The 16,956-nt window shown below is 40.7% G+C and overlaps 1 protein-coding gene across 2 annotated transcripts in view; it reads right to left on the minus strand.

Annotated features, from left to right (window-relative positions):
* Window positions 1-1,437: 1,437 nt before the first annotated feature.
* CHPT1 (choline phosphotransferase 1) overlaps window positions 1,438-16,956 on the minus strand; it is a 77,175-nt gene continuing 61,656 nt past the window's right edge. The window contains exons 6-9 of one of the 2 annotated variants that reach the window (XM_068276967.1): window positions 16,561-16,719; window positions 13,477-13,602; window positions 11,679-11,789; window positions 1,438-3,532 (exon numbers count right to left, since the gene is read on the minus strand). In XM_068276967.1, the coding sequence (XP_068133068.1) occupies window positions 3,488-3,532; window positions 11,679-11,789; window positions 13,477-13,602; window positions 16,561-16,719 (441 nt within the window). In that variant the 3' untranslated portion in view covers window positions 1,438-3,487. The remainder of the gene's footprint in view (window positions 3,533-11,678; window positions 11,790-13,476; window positions 13,603-16,560; window positions 16,720-16,956) is intronic. The other variant, XM_068276968.1, reaches the window with a different exon arrangement.

Here is a 16,956-nt window from a genome sequence, read left to right on the forward strand (position 1 = left end):
TTCAATAAAGGTGCTGGAGAGCAGAGGCAATGAAACAGTAAAAACTTAAAAATGATATTTAAATATAAAATAAAACTGTGGGATATCTAAAAAAGTCATTTTTTAGCAGGAAGAGGATAGATACTATGGTTTATCTCATCAGTTTATTTCCACCTTGTATGTCCTTTATGTCTGAAGCTTATTGAAGAAAAAAAAATTCTCACCTAAGGAGAGGGAAGGTTCCGGGTGCTATAGAGCCTTCCCATTCCTCCTACAGTCCCTGCGTTCCACCACTGGCTCCATACTGCGCGCGGGAGCACTCGATCTTCCAAAGCCTCCCATGGCGGGGGGATTCAAATGGAGGAGCCAGCGCTGGAACGAGTGGAGTGTGAGAGAAACAGGAAGGCTCTGTAGGACCCAGAGCCTTCCCTCTCCTTTAGGCAAGTATCTCTTTTGTTCAGACTCACTTTAGAGCACACCTGAACTGAGAGGGATAAGTAGGCTGCCATATTTACTGCTTTTTAAAGGACAACTAAAGCAAGAGTGATATGGAAGCTGCCATATTTACTCCCTTTTAAGCAATACCAGTTCCCTGGCTGTCCTTCTGATCCTCTGCCTCTATTACTGTAAGACTCTGAACAAGCATACAGAAGATCTACATGCTTGTTTCACATGTGTGATTCAGATACTTCTGCAGCCAAAGCAGGACTGCTAGACCAGTGTTTCTCAACATTTTATTGGTATGTACCCCTTTTAACACCCTGTACTGACGAAGTACCCCCTAGCATAGTAAACATTGTCATAAGTACCCCTTGACAAATATATTTAATCATAGTACATGATAATTGGTTCTAAACAATTTCCAAGCATTTAATATTGCTTTTAATTAGCTAAAGTACTAATTTGGAGTTGTTTATATCAGATTTGTAATTTTCTAAAACTCTAAATGTGTTATTCTTGGCTAAGTATATGAAGCCCGAGTACCCCCTGGAACCATCAGAAGTACCCCCTGGGGTACGCGTACCACACGTTGAGAACCTAGGTGCTAGACAATTTGAATGGTTTATACAGAAATAACAATGGCAGCCTCCATATCCCTTTCAGTTCAGGTGTCCTTTAACAGTAGTAATGGCATAATCCTCTATTCACCTTCACCAACAATGAAAATCCAGGAGAGGACTTTAAAGGACTTAAATTTTGCATGGCTTATTTTTCTGCATAGAAACTGGTATAAAAACCACAATGCAAATCAGTAGCTTGATAAAATAATGATGTTAGAAATTGAATGGCATATTAGTAATACATGTCTTAAATTGAATAATACATATCTATCATACAGTATTTTTTTATTTTTTTGCTTCATTAGAACATGTTTCGTCAGCAGCAGAAGCTTTTTCAGCAGTCCCGAATAGTGCAGAACCATAGACTGAAAACAATGAAGCAAATGTATGAACAGTATTTAAAGGTATTTCCTGCATTTATTTAAGACTGACATATGTACACATTATATACAATATGCGGATTCTTAAGGAAATCATTCAAGTACTAATGCACAAAATCCACGAAAAGTGTACTTGGTGAACATAATTTAGTTTTCAATAAAAAAAAGTGGACAGAAATAAAATATTTCACATTATGTACTTTGTAAACATGAACAATTTTAGCACAAAGTCAAATTATAATATAGTTGATAAATACAGGATAAAGGCCATTATACACTTTTAAATATTATTAATAGAACACACAGATTCAACCAGAACATTGTATCTAACAAAAATGAAGGCCCTCTTGATCAGTGTTCTTCACCTAAACAAGGAGTCAGGATGCAGGCGAGCCCTAGTCAACAGCAATGCCTGATTAACAGTTTAATTACATTAGTACTGCAATGAGCAGTGTCAGTTCACTGCTGAGATCTGATATAGTATCTAGTGGTTACCAAGTAGGTAAACGATCAACAACTGGTAGATAGTAATTGTTCACCAAATGTAATAGTGGATGATGGCCTTAAAGGACAACTGAAGCGAGAGGGATATGGAGGCTGCCATTTTTATTACCTTTTAAGCAATACCAGTTATCTGGCAGTCCTGATGATCCTCTACCTTTAATACTTTTAGCCATACGGTTCATACACACCTACCAACTATCTACCAAACTTGTACCAAGACCAGCAGGGTCTTCTCACTTCAGTTATCCTATATCTCAGACACTGCAGTAAGTGTTCCAAGAGTTGGGTGGGGTCTCTGCTACTGATATTAGAATATACCGGTATTTGATCTCTGGCTCACACAGAGATTACTGTAAGGAATCTTGCCCCTGCTACAGTACAATGTACCTGGGAAACAATGCAAGTTAGACATGGTTACATGTCCTGTTTCCCATGTTTGCTTGGATTTGATTTAAATCATTAAATGCTGTGGGTGAAAAATAGGAGAGTCCTCTCTCATATGTTCGATGCCAATTCCAATATTAGTTTTAGATGGCATGGAAAAGTTCAACAACTTTTAGGTTTTTAATGCCCTCAACATAGAGGATTTTTCTCACTTCCTATCCTCAAATCAATTTAGAAAAAAATAAGTAAATAGTCATTTTTGTGAAACTGGAAGGAGTTAGAAACCATCAGGTTGTTACTGCTGTCTTTCATCTCTTGTCCCAATTATGGGCAAGACAACCACATTAGAGCCCAGGCGGCCAGTAGAGCATAATGTGAGCAGTCCATGGGGCACAGCATTAACAACCTGACAGGGTTTGTAAGTCTTTCTCACTCTATCAAAAGCTAACCAAGAAACATTAGGTTAGAGTTGTGCTTTAATGATAAGAGATAGAGTAATTGATTAGGCAATGATCATCTGCAATTGAGTGTGCGACTGTAGCTCAAGTCAGATGATCTCTTGTAACAGAACTTCTAGCTGGATTTCCACATTTGTATTGCCCAAGAAAACCAGGAATCATAAGAAGAAGCTCAGTTAATTTATATTCTTTACCTATCAGTGAAAACATGTATAATGGAGGCAGAAACATTACAACAGGAGGGTGAGTCACATTACATTACAGACATACACAGGAGAAACCATTTCCCATCTAGCCCTTACCTTGCTATAGAAAGAGTGCTGCCTGGCAGGCATGGAAGGCAGAACAACATGTTGCTGCTCAACAACTTAAATAAAACTGACATGGTTTCTATCACATTTTCCTTACAGAGCTCACATGATCTAGAGAAGAGCCACGGGAACCTCCTCACTGGTGCTCAGAATGAACTCAGAAAGGAGATGGCTCTGCTGCAAAAGAAGATTTTGATGGACACTGTAAGTAGAAATCTAGTCACTGCATTGCCATCCAAGGAATTAACCACAGTATATCATATATATATTTATTTTGTACATTTTTTTTTTTTTTTTGCTTTTTTTTTAGCTTTAATATGAAAATATGTGAGCAATATAAAAATAGTTATTTCATTCCTTTTTTTCTTCTGTCAGCAACAGCAAGAGATGGCAAGTGTTCGAAAGTCTCTTCAGTCAATGTTATTCTGATGGGTTCCTGAAGGAATAACTTGTACCTATTTAAACACATAATTAAATGATTATCCAACAAAAAAAGAACACAAGAAGCATTCCACTTCTGACTTTATAATGTTAACTTATGTTTAACATTTTAAATTTTGAAATAAATGTTTATCTTTAAGCCCATTTCTTGCATACTGGATATGTTATGAGAGATAATTAAAATTTTTGTGCTAAAACCTGTGAAAGGCCTAATGCAGCGATTGTGTTCACGAACTGAATAGATGCCGTCCTTTCTCCATATTCAGTCACATTACAGGTAATGTGTTGTCAAACTAAATTTTGTATATGCTTCTCCTGACACCTACAGGGTCCTTATTGTGTTCGTCCTCCCCTTGGTCGTTTTGCTGAAGCCTCCGTTCAGAACTTCAGTGGGCACATGCACACCCTCCCTGTAAATGCTCCCCTTACAGCTACATCATGTGGCTGTCGCCTGGAGCATCCTGGGATACTTTTTGAATTGCAATTACTTAGGACTCTCAGCTACAGCTGTTGTGCACACCTGTGCAGAAACATGATACATAGGGTCTCACGGAGTGGACTGCACATGCACGGGTTCCGTCTAGTCCCCGTTAAGCGTGAAACAGAGCTACAGCAAAAGGAGCTATGGGAGACCGGACACATTAATAAGCTTGGTTATGACAGGAGACTCATGTTGGCAAGTATATATTTTATACTTTGTTTCCCCTCAAGTACACTTTAACACCAGATTCTCTTTAAAATGCATAGATTTAACGAGTTTCATTTGTTTGTTTTTTATGCTGCATAGGCACTTGACAGATCTGGGTTTAATTCTTCAAGCCTTAACTGGGGTTTTTCCAGTGCCACTATGGTAAATGAACTGATCAGGTTTGCTTAAAATTACAGGTAAACTACAGTGAACGGTTTCACACATACCCAGTTTCCCTGAAAATAAGCCCTATCCCCCCAAAAAAGGCCCTAGCTGTAATTTCGAGCATGCTTAAAATAGAAGCCCTACCCCAAAAATAAGCCCTAGCTATATAGAGGAGGAAGATGCCAGCAAGCAGGGACACAGCAGTGCAGTGCTGATCGGCCACTAGTCCTGTCATCCAAGCACACAGTAAGGTTATCAGCTGTGTGCAGGGGTGACAGGGCCAATCGTGCACTGGACCTGTCATCCCAGCATGTAGCAAGGTTATCAGCTGTGTGCAAGGATGACAGGGCAGATGCCTTATCAGTACAGTAGTATACCTTCTGATCCAGCCAAGGAAGAGGAAGCACAGTGAGGAAGGCAGGAGAACACACAGCACAGAAAGAGCACAGTAGTATAAGACATCCCCTGAAAATAAGCCCTAGCACGTCTTTTGGAGCAAAAATTAAAAAAAAAAAACAATTTTCGGGGAAACACCGGTAATACATAAAAACACTGTTGAAAAATGTACCACAGATATAGTGGGTATACATCTTTTGGTGCATTTCAGATGCACTAAAGCATACATAGAGCAACAAAAGTGTGAATGGTCCTTAAAAGTCATTGGGAATGTAAAATAATATATATTTCAAAAAATTCAAAGCGAACAACCTAAGTATTTGGAATTGTTTTGAGTATATAAAAATGAAAATAGAAATTATTAAAATATTTCATTTTTAAAACATCTACCACAGATCTCCAGGTAAGATTGTTTAAAAAAAACAAAAAAAGGAAAAATCTATGCTGTTAACTATAGCTAAAAAAAATCAAAGAAATTATAAAAAATAAATATATGGATGTCATTTAGAATCATACCGCTTCTTACAAAAAATTACAGTGCTTAACCACTTGCCAACCGCGCACTCATAACGCGCGTCGGCAAAGTGGCAGCTGCAGGACCAGGCTAATTAATCAGGAAACAGCCGCTCGCGCGAGCGGCTGCTTCCTGTCAATTCACGGCGGGGGGCTCAGTGAATAGCCTGCGGGCCGCCGATCGCGGCTCGCAGGCTAAATGTAAACACAAGCGGAAATAATCCACTTTGCTTACATTTTTACAACGCTGCTAACAGTAGCAGCGTTGTACTAGATCAGCGATCCCCGGCCAATCAGCGGCCGTAGATCGCTGTCACATGACAGGCAGGAGCCTGTTAGAGGCTGCACAGGACAGATCCGTTCCTGTGCAGCCTCCGATCTCCTGGGCAGGGAGGGAGAAGAGGGAGAGGGGGAATCCTGCGGTGGAGGGGGCTTTGAGGTGCCCCCCCCCCCTGCCAGCCACACGCATGCAGGAGCAATCAGACCCCCCCAGCACATCATCCCCCTAGTGGGGAAAAAAGGGGGGCGATCTGGTCGCTCTGCCTGTTATTTGATCTGTGCTGGGGGCTGTAGAGCCCACCAAGCACAGATCTTCTAAATCAGCGCTGGTCCTTAAGGGGGGGGGGGGGTAAAGGCTGAGTCCTGAAGTGGTTAAAGAGACTCTGAAGTCTCGTTAAAATCATCTTTTTATTTAAAAAATGTCTAACATGATAGCCCTAACTAAAACGCTGCATCCCCGTGGCTGTAATTAACTAAATCCCCCCAAACTCCCCCCTCCCTCTCCCCCGCAAAATCCATAACTTTCTTGGTTGTGAATTTTGCTGTGGGAGGAGGCAGAGCTGCGGCTGAAAGCTCTGCCTCCTCCTTACACATCAATCAGCGTGTATCTCAGCCTCTCCCGACCCTCTCAGTCTTCCCTCTCCTCTGAAGGAAGAACGAGAGGGGTGGGCGGAGGCGGGGATCCGCGCTGATAGATGCGTGGAGAGGTAGAGCTGCAGCTGAAAGCTCTGCCTCTCACGGAAGGTCTGCCCGGATTGCCCCCCAGGGAGTTTGGGGGGATTTAGTTAGATTACAGCCACGGGGATGCAGCGTTTTAGTTAGGGCTATCATGTTAAAAACATTTTTGAAATAAAAAGATTATTTTTATGAGACTTCAGAGTCTGAACTAACAATAACCCAAATTTTCTAAAATTACAATCTACACATAAGGTCTAAGTAGCTGCGTAAGCATTTTCTTACTTCATGTTAAATAGCAGAGGAAAAAGCTGTAACTGGTTGTGTGTAGGTTATAGCTGCATTGGAAGTGTTCATTAGCAAAGGGGAGTCTGTGCTCCGTGAGAAATGTGACCAACAGCCCGTGCTGATCTCTGCATGTATCAGAAGACTAAAGAGGTTTCTTTGAAAGTACAAAAAAGTGGTATAAAAATCCAGCCTTAATAGCAGGTTTCATACAGACAACAGAGAATGTTTACTTATGCTAAACATAAGCAGAGCTAGGAGGAATTGTATCTGCTATGATGTTCTTCTCCGACAGCTATCCCTGCCTGTATAACTCATTCAGAGAGACAAGTAGCTGCAGTGAGACCTGCCATCTGCAAAAGAGAAAAACTACGCACAGGGTTAGGCTCGGTTCCCACCTGATCAGCAGGAGCAGACAGTGTAATGTCCGCTCCGAGGGTCTGGCTGTAAGCCCAGGGCAGGTGACATTACCCTCATAAGCTATATGGTGAAACACACCCGCCTGCCCAGGATTATCGCGGACTGCACAGGTGCAGTCCACTTACCGCAACGGATCCCATGGATCCATTGCAGAGTGACAAGTGTGAATGGCGGCTCCTATTTTTAAAATAGGCGCCGTTCAATGTCAGTTTAGCAATGAGCGGAGAATGGTCTGACACCCTGGTCCAACACCCTCTGTCAGTGAAGTGAAATCTGATAACATGAAAAGAAGCAATAAGCAGGGGGAGATATACAGAAGTACTTAGGAACACTTAAGCCTCATCTACATGCGTAGATGAGGCGGCGATCCGGCGGCTCGATTAGCCGCCGGATCGCCTCTTCCACATCCCCGCGCGTTCCCGCCATGCCCCCGCTCGCGCGCCGGATTCGAAACCCGCACGTCCCCGCGCCGCGCATCTTCCGCTCGATTCCCTGCCATTGTTCCCTCGCGGGGAACGAGCAGGGAATCGGCGGTGGGGAGATCTGTCCTGTCGGATCTTATCAATCGAGCCATCACAATTTAAAAAACATGTTAATCAAGCGTTGTCTTTTAATGAGGTAGAAAGAAAAAGTATGGTTTTAGCATTGTCCATCTCTATTGCATATTAAAATGTTATTCTCTAATGACATCATAAAGGTGACTGATATAATTGGTAAAGGGATCCCTAAAGATAGCCATACGCGGATTAGGTGGCAAATCCATAAACGTTTGATATAACATCAGTTTGTCCCAGATATTGATTTGTTTACTAATCTCTTATTCTGTGCACTTATTCTGTGTGCTTTTACAAGCGCTTTCAGAGCAATTTCAGCTTAGAAAAGCACTTTTATAAGCGCTCTTCACCTCCTGACTTCAGTCAGGAAGTGAACTCTTTAACCCGGAAATTAATATAATGTATTTATTCATCAAAACGCTCGGAAATCGGTATACAAAGCGCTTTTTCAAGCTCTTTGCGATTTCCCTATACCTTCCATTAAGCCAAAATGCTCAGAAAATGGTACATGTAGTGCATTTGCGATTTTAATAAAATCGAAACGCACACATGTGACCACTGTCATAGGAAATCATTACACAAGCACTTTTAGAGCGATTTGCAAAATCACCAGTGATTAACCACTTTCGCCTTTTGGATGTTGCCAAGACGCCCAAAAGGCTGCTATTGCGATGATGCGCGCTCCTGCACAGCCCTGTGCCGCCGCCCATTAGCCCAGAGATAAATGAATGGGAATAAGTCCTCGTTAGAAAGCCCGACAGCTTCTTTCAGATTGAAAAAAAAAAAAAAACACGTTTCCCGTCCTCCCTTCACATCTTGTAAGGCCCTGTTCACATTAGCGTTCCCTGTCCGGATCCGCTTGATCGGATCCGGACCTTATACTGTACAAACGGAACGTACGTTCCGCATAGCAATGCAAAGGCTATGCGGACGTTCACATGCGTACGTTCCGTACAGAATGGAGCCGGATCGGATCCGGACTCCGGAGGCTTTTCCAACATGCGCTATTTTTTGGGTCCAGATCATCCGGCCCACGCACCCGGACCGGATCCTCACTGCACCATGCGGATATAGAAACCTATGGGGAACGGAAAGCCCAGAACACACTGGAGACAAACACCTGATGTTCTACCCCACTTCCTATGCGTATCATAGCGGCCATTTCGGATGGGGACACATGGGCCCAGCATATCTGGAGTGGAGCAGCAGTGACACACATGCTGGAGCGGTTTGGCAGTATGTCGGGAGGTGGAGGTGAGGCCTACAGCGGAGGACCTGATTGTACAGGTGCACCAGGGTGCACCTTCTGCTGACCCCAACAACTTTAAAGGTATTTTGTTATTTTTTTTACGATCCGGATGGCAGCCTGATACAGTCCTGATGCAAACGGACCGGATCCGGATCGGAACCGTACGGTTCCAATCCGGATCAGGTCCTGATACGATCCGGATCCGGTCCGTTTGCATGCCAAAACGCAACGGGGCCTAAGCGAGAGCGCTCACTTACAAGACTAAAACATTTTTTTTTTTACTGTGGCCACATTGTGGCCAAATAGTAAAGCTATACCTACATACATTATTTTTTAAAATAAATACAATTTATTACATTTAAAATTAGAGGTTTTCCCCCTACACTCCAAAAAATACCCAAATAATTTTTTTAATTAAATAAAAAAATTACAATTAAAAACAAAAACATAAATAGTTACCTAAGGGTCTGAACTTTTTTTAATATGAATGTGAAGAGGGAATATTACTATTATTTTTTTCAATTATAAGCTTGTAAATAGTGATGGACGCAAAACTGTAAAAATGCACCTTTATTTCCAAATAAAGTATTGGCGCCATGCATTGTGATAGGGACATAATTGAAATTGTGTAATAACCAGGACAAATAAAATACGTGGGTTTTAATTATGGTAGCATGTATGGTTATGCTAGAATGAATGGAAATTGAGAAATATTTTTTTTTTATTTTTTTTCTTAATAATTCCGTTAAAATGCATTTAGAAAAAAATCTTAGCAAAATGTACCAACCAAAGAAAGACTAATTAGTGGCAGAAAAAACAAGATATAGATTAATTCATTGTCATAAGTAGTGATAAAGTTATTGGAAAATGAATGGGAGGTGAAAATTGCTTGGATGCATAAGGTGAAGAACGACTGAAGGCTGAAGTGGTTAAAAAAAAAATCATCAAATGCTGATAGTGTGAACAAGCCCTAAAAGCCCCCAAAAATCCCTAAAGTAGCTGCATCTAAATGGCAAACAGGCTATTCACATGTTCTATGCACTTATTTTTTATTGAGTTTTTTTTTTATTTTATTTTTTTTACAAATATGCCCAGGTTCCCTGTATGCGGGGTCTCTTTACTAAGTCAACAGAAGGTCATTCTTATATATGGTGATCACATGTGTCAGAGTACCTTCACTTTCCATTTCAAAATACCTTAAATGTGTTTTTAGGAACAGATAAAGATGTGCTCAGTCACCAAAAATATGAATGATGTTCAGTGATCTTGGACAGCCATGTATGGACACTGCATGTGTTTTAACTGTCTGATTTTTCATCCTGCATTATGTTTCTAACCACATAGTACCAACACCGGTATCAATTAATAAAAACACAATTTCCTGTATAAAATAAAACATTTATTAAACGTAAAATAAACCATTAAAAAGAATGAATCCTATTTCATTATTGAAACAAAAAATAAATTATTAAGCTCCTCAGAGCATTATATGGACAGCACACATACCACATGGCTTTTTCACAAAAAAGTATTTCCAGTCTAATAACACTGTACAGTTTGATACTGCTATTCCACAATGTTATATTGGTTATTATAAGCAAGCAAAACAAAACTCCGTTGGTCCACAGGTACTTTGTTTAGCCAATAAGTATGGTAATTTAGAAAAGGACACACTTTCAGTATCTTGTTAATTCCTTGTTTAAGATTAATCCCTTAATAAATAAAAAAATATTAAAACTAATTTCCACTTATTTATCAAATACTAAATTTAGAACTGCTGTTATGGAGGAGAAGAAACTTGTAATTACTGAACAATTAAAACCGATTACATCAATAAAAAGCAAGTCCATTCAGATTCACAAGAAATAATGCTTTCTAGTACACTCTAGTTTGTGCAGTTGTTACATGCCAAATAAAAATGTTGTAACCGTTAATAAACACAATGTAAAATTCCAAAATGCTTGTGTAGCTGCAGAGCAGGCATTTAGTGGTGCCTACACACACTCTACTCGCATCCATGGACTACATCTCCAGGCATGCATTGCGGTGCGCAAGAGCTGCAAAAATTCAGCAGATGTGGCCGGTGGATATGGCGCATCTCATACAGGCCAGGGGCCCGGGGAGCAGCACCCTGTAGGTAAGTAGTGAGGCTCAACCCCAACCCCCCAAAGGCACACTCCATTATAGACCTCCCTTATAAGAAGGTTCAATTAATTAAAAAAAATACTGGTGCTTAGTTGCTGTTAAAATATCTTGCAAGAGAGCCCCATGAGCTGTAAGCTTGAGGCAAACTAATATAACAATGGCTTTCCCTGGGAAAGCTGGATTAAACTACACCCCCAATTCTAGCTACTGATCAGTGGGATCACTATAAGAGTGAAGGGCCAGTACTAAGGCTTTAGAGATGAGAAATCCTAGTAATTAGTACAGCTTTTCTAAAAAAAACCATTATCTGCAAAATCTTTAGGGAGCATAAAAAACATTAGGTGTGTGTAGTATTGTCTAAATTACAGCCATGCAAGCACTTTAGAACACTTTTACTGATGACAGGTGTATGTTAGCAGACCGCAGTGTAAGGGATTAATATGGCTTTCCAGCTACAGAAACAAGTCATTTTGAAATGCAGTAATTCAATAATGTAATCAGCGAAATTCAACCATACTGACTGGTTGATTATAGGCATTACATTGCCCTACTACCTTGTAATGTACAAGCACCAACAGTAGTTCAGTGCTCATCATAGAACACTACAAATGAATGAATCCAAGGAACTTGCTCTTTTTCAATTAAGTTTTGTGTAATTAAAGCAAATGGGAACCAGTACCCCCCATCCATTTGACCAATGATTTGGGTCTCATTCAGTTTTTTGTGTGTTCGTGCCTGTTTCTTTTCCTCCATTTGCTTAGCAGTCAGTCAGTATGATTTTGATTTTGAACCTGCTCAGCAGCTGGGATAGGTGGGATGCTGAAGACTGATATCCGCAGATGCGTTGCTATTTGCAGACAAACACCTATGCAGTATCTCATTAACTCAAACAACGAGATGACCTACAAAAAAAAAAAAAAAGAAAAGTGCTGGTTAGTCATATTTCAACAGTGAATCTCAATACAATTCAATGAAAAGAATACAGATGGCCCATGCCTACAGAAAAACGTGTAAACAAACCACAAGATCACCCAATTCTTGTATTGTAAAGCCAAAATGAAGGAGGGATGTTGGGTGTGTAGGGGAGAGGGATTGATCGGTCAGCTGAAATCAGGCCTCCTTGCAGACTCCCATCATTTCAGGAAGTACAGCTCAAAGACTAATTCAAGTTTTGTTGTGGTTGTTGTTGTTTTACTAAACTTTTACATGCATGATTTAAAATAATGTTTTATCAAATGCTCATAAAAACACTATTGTGTACCTGAATTTGGGCTTTAAAAGTCTAGCACAGAAGTGAATAGCTAATTAGAATATACAGACATTTCCTGATTACAATAGCCAGGAACACATTCAAATAATGCAACTTATCTACGTTTTTTTTTTTTTTTTTTACAATGAGATAAGAAATTCCTTCTTTAAAAATCACTTCAGATAATGGCGAGTTAACTTTGCAGATTGACAGAAAATTCTCATGCTCTCCAAACCTCCAAGCAAAGTGCTGACATCATAAGCAAGATAGCGGCTCCCATTCAGCCAGGCAAGAAAATAAATAAAAATGGGAAAGAGACCTACAGTGGGAACATACAGTGGTGGGTATGTATGTTGCTTATAAATGTATATAGTGTCCTATTAAGCACAGGCAGCACACTGGCATAATGTTTAGCACTCTAGCCTTGCAGCACTAGGTCCCCGGTTTGAATACCAGCCAGGGCACTATCTGCACAGAGTTGTTCTCCCCAGTATGTGTGGTTTTCCTCTGGGAACTTTCCTCTTCCCCTTAAATTGGCCTTAGACTACGATACATACATAGACTATGTTAAGGATTAGATTGTGAGCCCTTCTGTAGGACACTTAGGTGACAAGACAATTTACTCTGTACAGTGCTTCAGAAGTTTATAAATAATACTAATTGTACAATTATTGTGTACAGGTTCACTTAAAACTTGGGGATATTTAACAATAATAAACCACTAAGATGGGATACCCAGTATTACATGTGCCACACATTACAGTTTATTTTGAACAGCCCATCACTGACCCCGATCCTGTGACTCAGCTGTGGCTATGATTCCTGCAATCCAATAGGTTAGGTACCATTCACTGACCGAGTCCCTATGTCAAGTTTTCCTATGTAGACTAGAGTCTTAAAAATATAAGACTTCAAGCATGAAAAGGTATGAAATGGACTCGCTGACCATCTCTAAACAACAAATATAAGCCAATTAAGGTTTTCCAATGTGGAGCATATTATAAAGTTCAGAAGACCTGATGTCAGTTGCTTTCTGCGTACATGTCTTGTTTGTGTTATTTATGTGACATAACTTGAATTTCTCTAGCTAAAACAAAATGCTCATTTTGATAAGAAATTAGATCAGCATGTTACCAAAGACAGTTACAGCTGTGTATAACTAGGTGGGAAAAAATACACAGAAGGGTGTGCCGTAAAGCTCAGAGTTCCCAAAACTGATCCTTTCACAAATTATTTGTATTTTTTCCCTCACTGGGTCAAACAGTGAGGAGGCCACAATGTAAGCACTGAAGAACTGCAGGTCAGGCACAAAGGATGAGGTTAATGTAAAATATACTTACTAGAGCTACCCACAGAACGATGTATTCATCAATAAAGCTGTTGAAGTACTGGTCGAGGAATAAAAGGCCTGGCCCAATGAAAGCAGTGTCCTGAAGATACAGTTCACTTTTGGTCATATGTGCCAACTAAAGAAAAAAAGAAAGGTGCATAAAAAGTGAATTGCAACAATGTAAATTAAATAAAGATAGTATAAAAGAAAAACGCTACCGTATTTTTCACACCATAAGAAGCCCCTAGGTTTAAAAATGTCCTGAATCAGGTGCATCTTCTAGAGTGTCGCAGCAGTGCTGGCATTAGTTACCCATTCCCACAAGATCTGGAGTGCCACAGCAGGGTCAGCATAAGGTCTCCCCCCATTCTCCATGAATGTACTCAAGTAACATGCCGCCAGGACACAGAGAATGGGCGGCAGCAAGAATGAAGACAGAAGGACACGGAGCACGCCAGCCAGACAGGTGAGTGATGACTGCGCTCTGCTGCCACTAGTACTCTGCAGGGGCTGCGGAGAAGCACTATTGGCTTTGAAGGAAAGAGGGAGGCAAGACCTGGCTTCAGCCCTGCTGCGATGCAATATTCACTTCATAAGCCCCTACTTTTGGTGAAGAGAGTGTGTGTGTTATAGAGAAATAAATGCATTAAGTGGTTCCTGACTGAATGCCAAAAACCAACAAATTCCATCTGATATAATATTTATTATATGCCGCTTTGTGTTATACTGTAGTCTGAAAGACACAAGCATATCAACAATTTTTCTTACATATTAGATTTTAATTGTCTAAAACTTTACATTCTTGTACACTGCATATGCTTTAACGGCATGGGTTTGGTAAAATGTTAGTTTCGGCCTTGTTCAAAATTGTCCAGTAATTATAAGCAAACATCTTGTTAAAATACCACCAGTATGTTCTGCTGTCAGAATGTTCCCTTTATATAGTAATTATTGACAGGGCTCTGCACTGGGTATCCCATAGACCAAAAAGGTAAAGTGCATTGTCAAGCCAAAGCTTACTCTCTCTTCCCCATTTCACCACACCTCTTAAAGGGAAGGTTCAGGCACGACCTAAAAAAAATAAAAATACAAATCCTCTTAACTGGGGCTTCCTCCAGCCTGTGGCAGCCAGGACGTGCCCTCGGCGTGGCCCCGCAGGCTCCCGGTCTTCGGTGGCCGACCCGGCCGGCTGCCAGGTCGGTCGTCTTCTGCGCTCCAACGTGCGGCTCACGGGGGCGCGCTGACGTCATCGAACGTCCTCCGGGCTGTACTGCGCAGGCGCAGTAGTTCTGCGCCTGCACAGTACAGCCCGGGGACGTCCGATGACGTCAGCGCGCCCCCGTGAGCCGCATTTTGGAGCGCAGAAGAAGCCCGACCTGGCAGCCGGCCTGGCCAGGTTGGGTCGGCCACCGAAGAAGACCGGGAGCCTGCGGGGCCATGGCGAGGGCACGTCCTGGCTGCCACAGGCTGGAGGAAGCCCCAGGTAAGAGGATTTGTATGTTTATTTTTTTTAGGTCGTGCCTGAACCTTCCCTTTAAACAGCCACGTGGAAGTGGAGCAAAAGAAGATGGCAATGTGTAGAGGCATCAACTACTATACAACACTAACAGAAGCAGTGATGAACCAAAAACACAATGGGATTGATTTACGAATCTGAAAAATGTACATCCCCATCAGGGACATATTATAACATCGAGGCATTGCTTAAATATGTGTAAATTGTTTATGGGACTCCAGTCTCATGAACTTGTTCATATATTACATCCAGGCTGTATTGGATACTTAAAGTGTACCCAAATTAAAAATACAAGATGTCATAAATAAAATCTATTTTCTAACGTATAATAATAAATAGCAGCCTTTTTTCAGCTGCATGATGACAAATATAAAATATTTTACATTTATTGGAGGAACCCCTCCCTTCCTTTCATATTGCCAGGACAGAATCTGGCAGATTGGTGGAGGAGATAAAAAACAAAAACAAAACACAGGCTGCTAATGATGATGTCACAGAGGAGGTGATCTCAGCTTGTGTGAGATTTCACATAGACGACGCCCCTGTGAGGGAGGGTAGCTGATGACAAACACACCCATGATCTAAAACCTACTAAGCTCAGAAGTAATGGCTTCCACCTGTATGTAGTTATGAAAAGAGAAGGGTGAAAAGCATGCACTGAAATGCTCATAGGCTTGAAGGAGTGTTTATTTATCTTTGTATGTGTCAGAGTGGTGCAACTAAATATTTTTAAATTTAAAAAAATGTTTGGTTTGGGTCCGCTTTAAACATAGGTTCTTGCTGTGGGTGAGTGGATAAGACTACAACATAGCACACTTTCCAATTCACTAAAGCCTCCTAAGTAAGGGCTACAAACGCATTACACCAAATAGACAAAAAAACAAACAAAAAAAAAACACCTCTATTCACGGTTTGCTGGATCACCATTGTTCTCCACTTTTCTACAAACGTAGTAAATCAACTCTGATGTGTTGCAAGTATTAATGCACTCTCAAAGTGCAACCCTTCATCCAATCAGAGGTTTAAAATGACATTGTTCAGTAGATATTGTCTATTGGTGCGCAACTGAAATTTCATTCTGATCATTCAGCTACAGTACAGCTTCGTACACAAGCTTAAGGGTTGGCCTACCAGGAATCTTGCATGTGTGCAGTGGCCCAGATACTTCAAAGAGATCTGGAATACTGAATCATCCTACTGCTTAGCTCTCCCACTCTATTGTGCCTGTAGCCTAGCTGTACATATGTACAGAACTCTGCCCTGAACTGTCTTTCAAGGGATTAAGTCTCAAATCCTGCAAGTGACAGCAATAGTGCGTATGTTCGCACCATATGATAGTGGGATAAAACTATGTCAGCACTTTGCCCACAGAGACAACAGGGGATAGAAAATAAACTTGGTCACAGGCTAAGAAACATCTTATTAGATAAAATGTATTTCAGAATTTCACATTTAGTAACATTAGCAAGTTTTAAACGTACTAAGTACCATAAATGGGATTGTGGTAGCCTTGAACATTGTTCTTGGTCTTAAAAAAACACAATAAAATGTATTATTGGACAAATAGGAAAAACTTACCACAAGCTTGATAGTGATCTTGGCACTTACAAACCCAAAGGTTAGCGTGTAAAGAGCTGGATGACTAAGAAATAAATCTGTTGTTGATTTTATGTATATCATCAATCCCAGTGTGAGCACCAGACCAATATGTAGGCCAGGAGTTAGGACACTTGTTCCCTGTGACCAAAACAAACAGGATTATAGGCCTCAAATACAATCAACCAGTCAGCAACACTGTTACATTTATTTGCCAAAATAACAGCAAATCGGATTCATTTAATTGCCAGTATAGTATGTATATGTAAAGTCCAGTAACGCATTCCAGAAAATCGATTTTGCAAGACTACAGACCATTCATAAATAAATGGCTTCTGAGTGGCTTTAAGTAACTACACTTAAGATTTGTTAAATAAA

The sequence above is a fragment of the Hyperolius riggenbachi genome, chromosome 3 (assembly GCF_040937935.1).
Source record: "Hyperolius riggenbachi isolate aHypRig1 chromosome 3, aHypRig1.pri, whole genome shotgun sequence".
NCBI classification, from domain to species: domain Eukaryota; kingdom Metazoa; phylum Chordata; class Amphibia; order Anura; family Hyperoliidae; genus Hyperolius; species Hyperolius riggenbachi.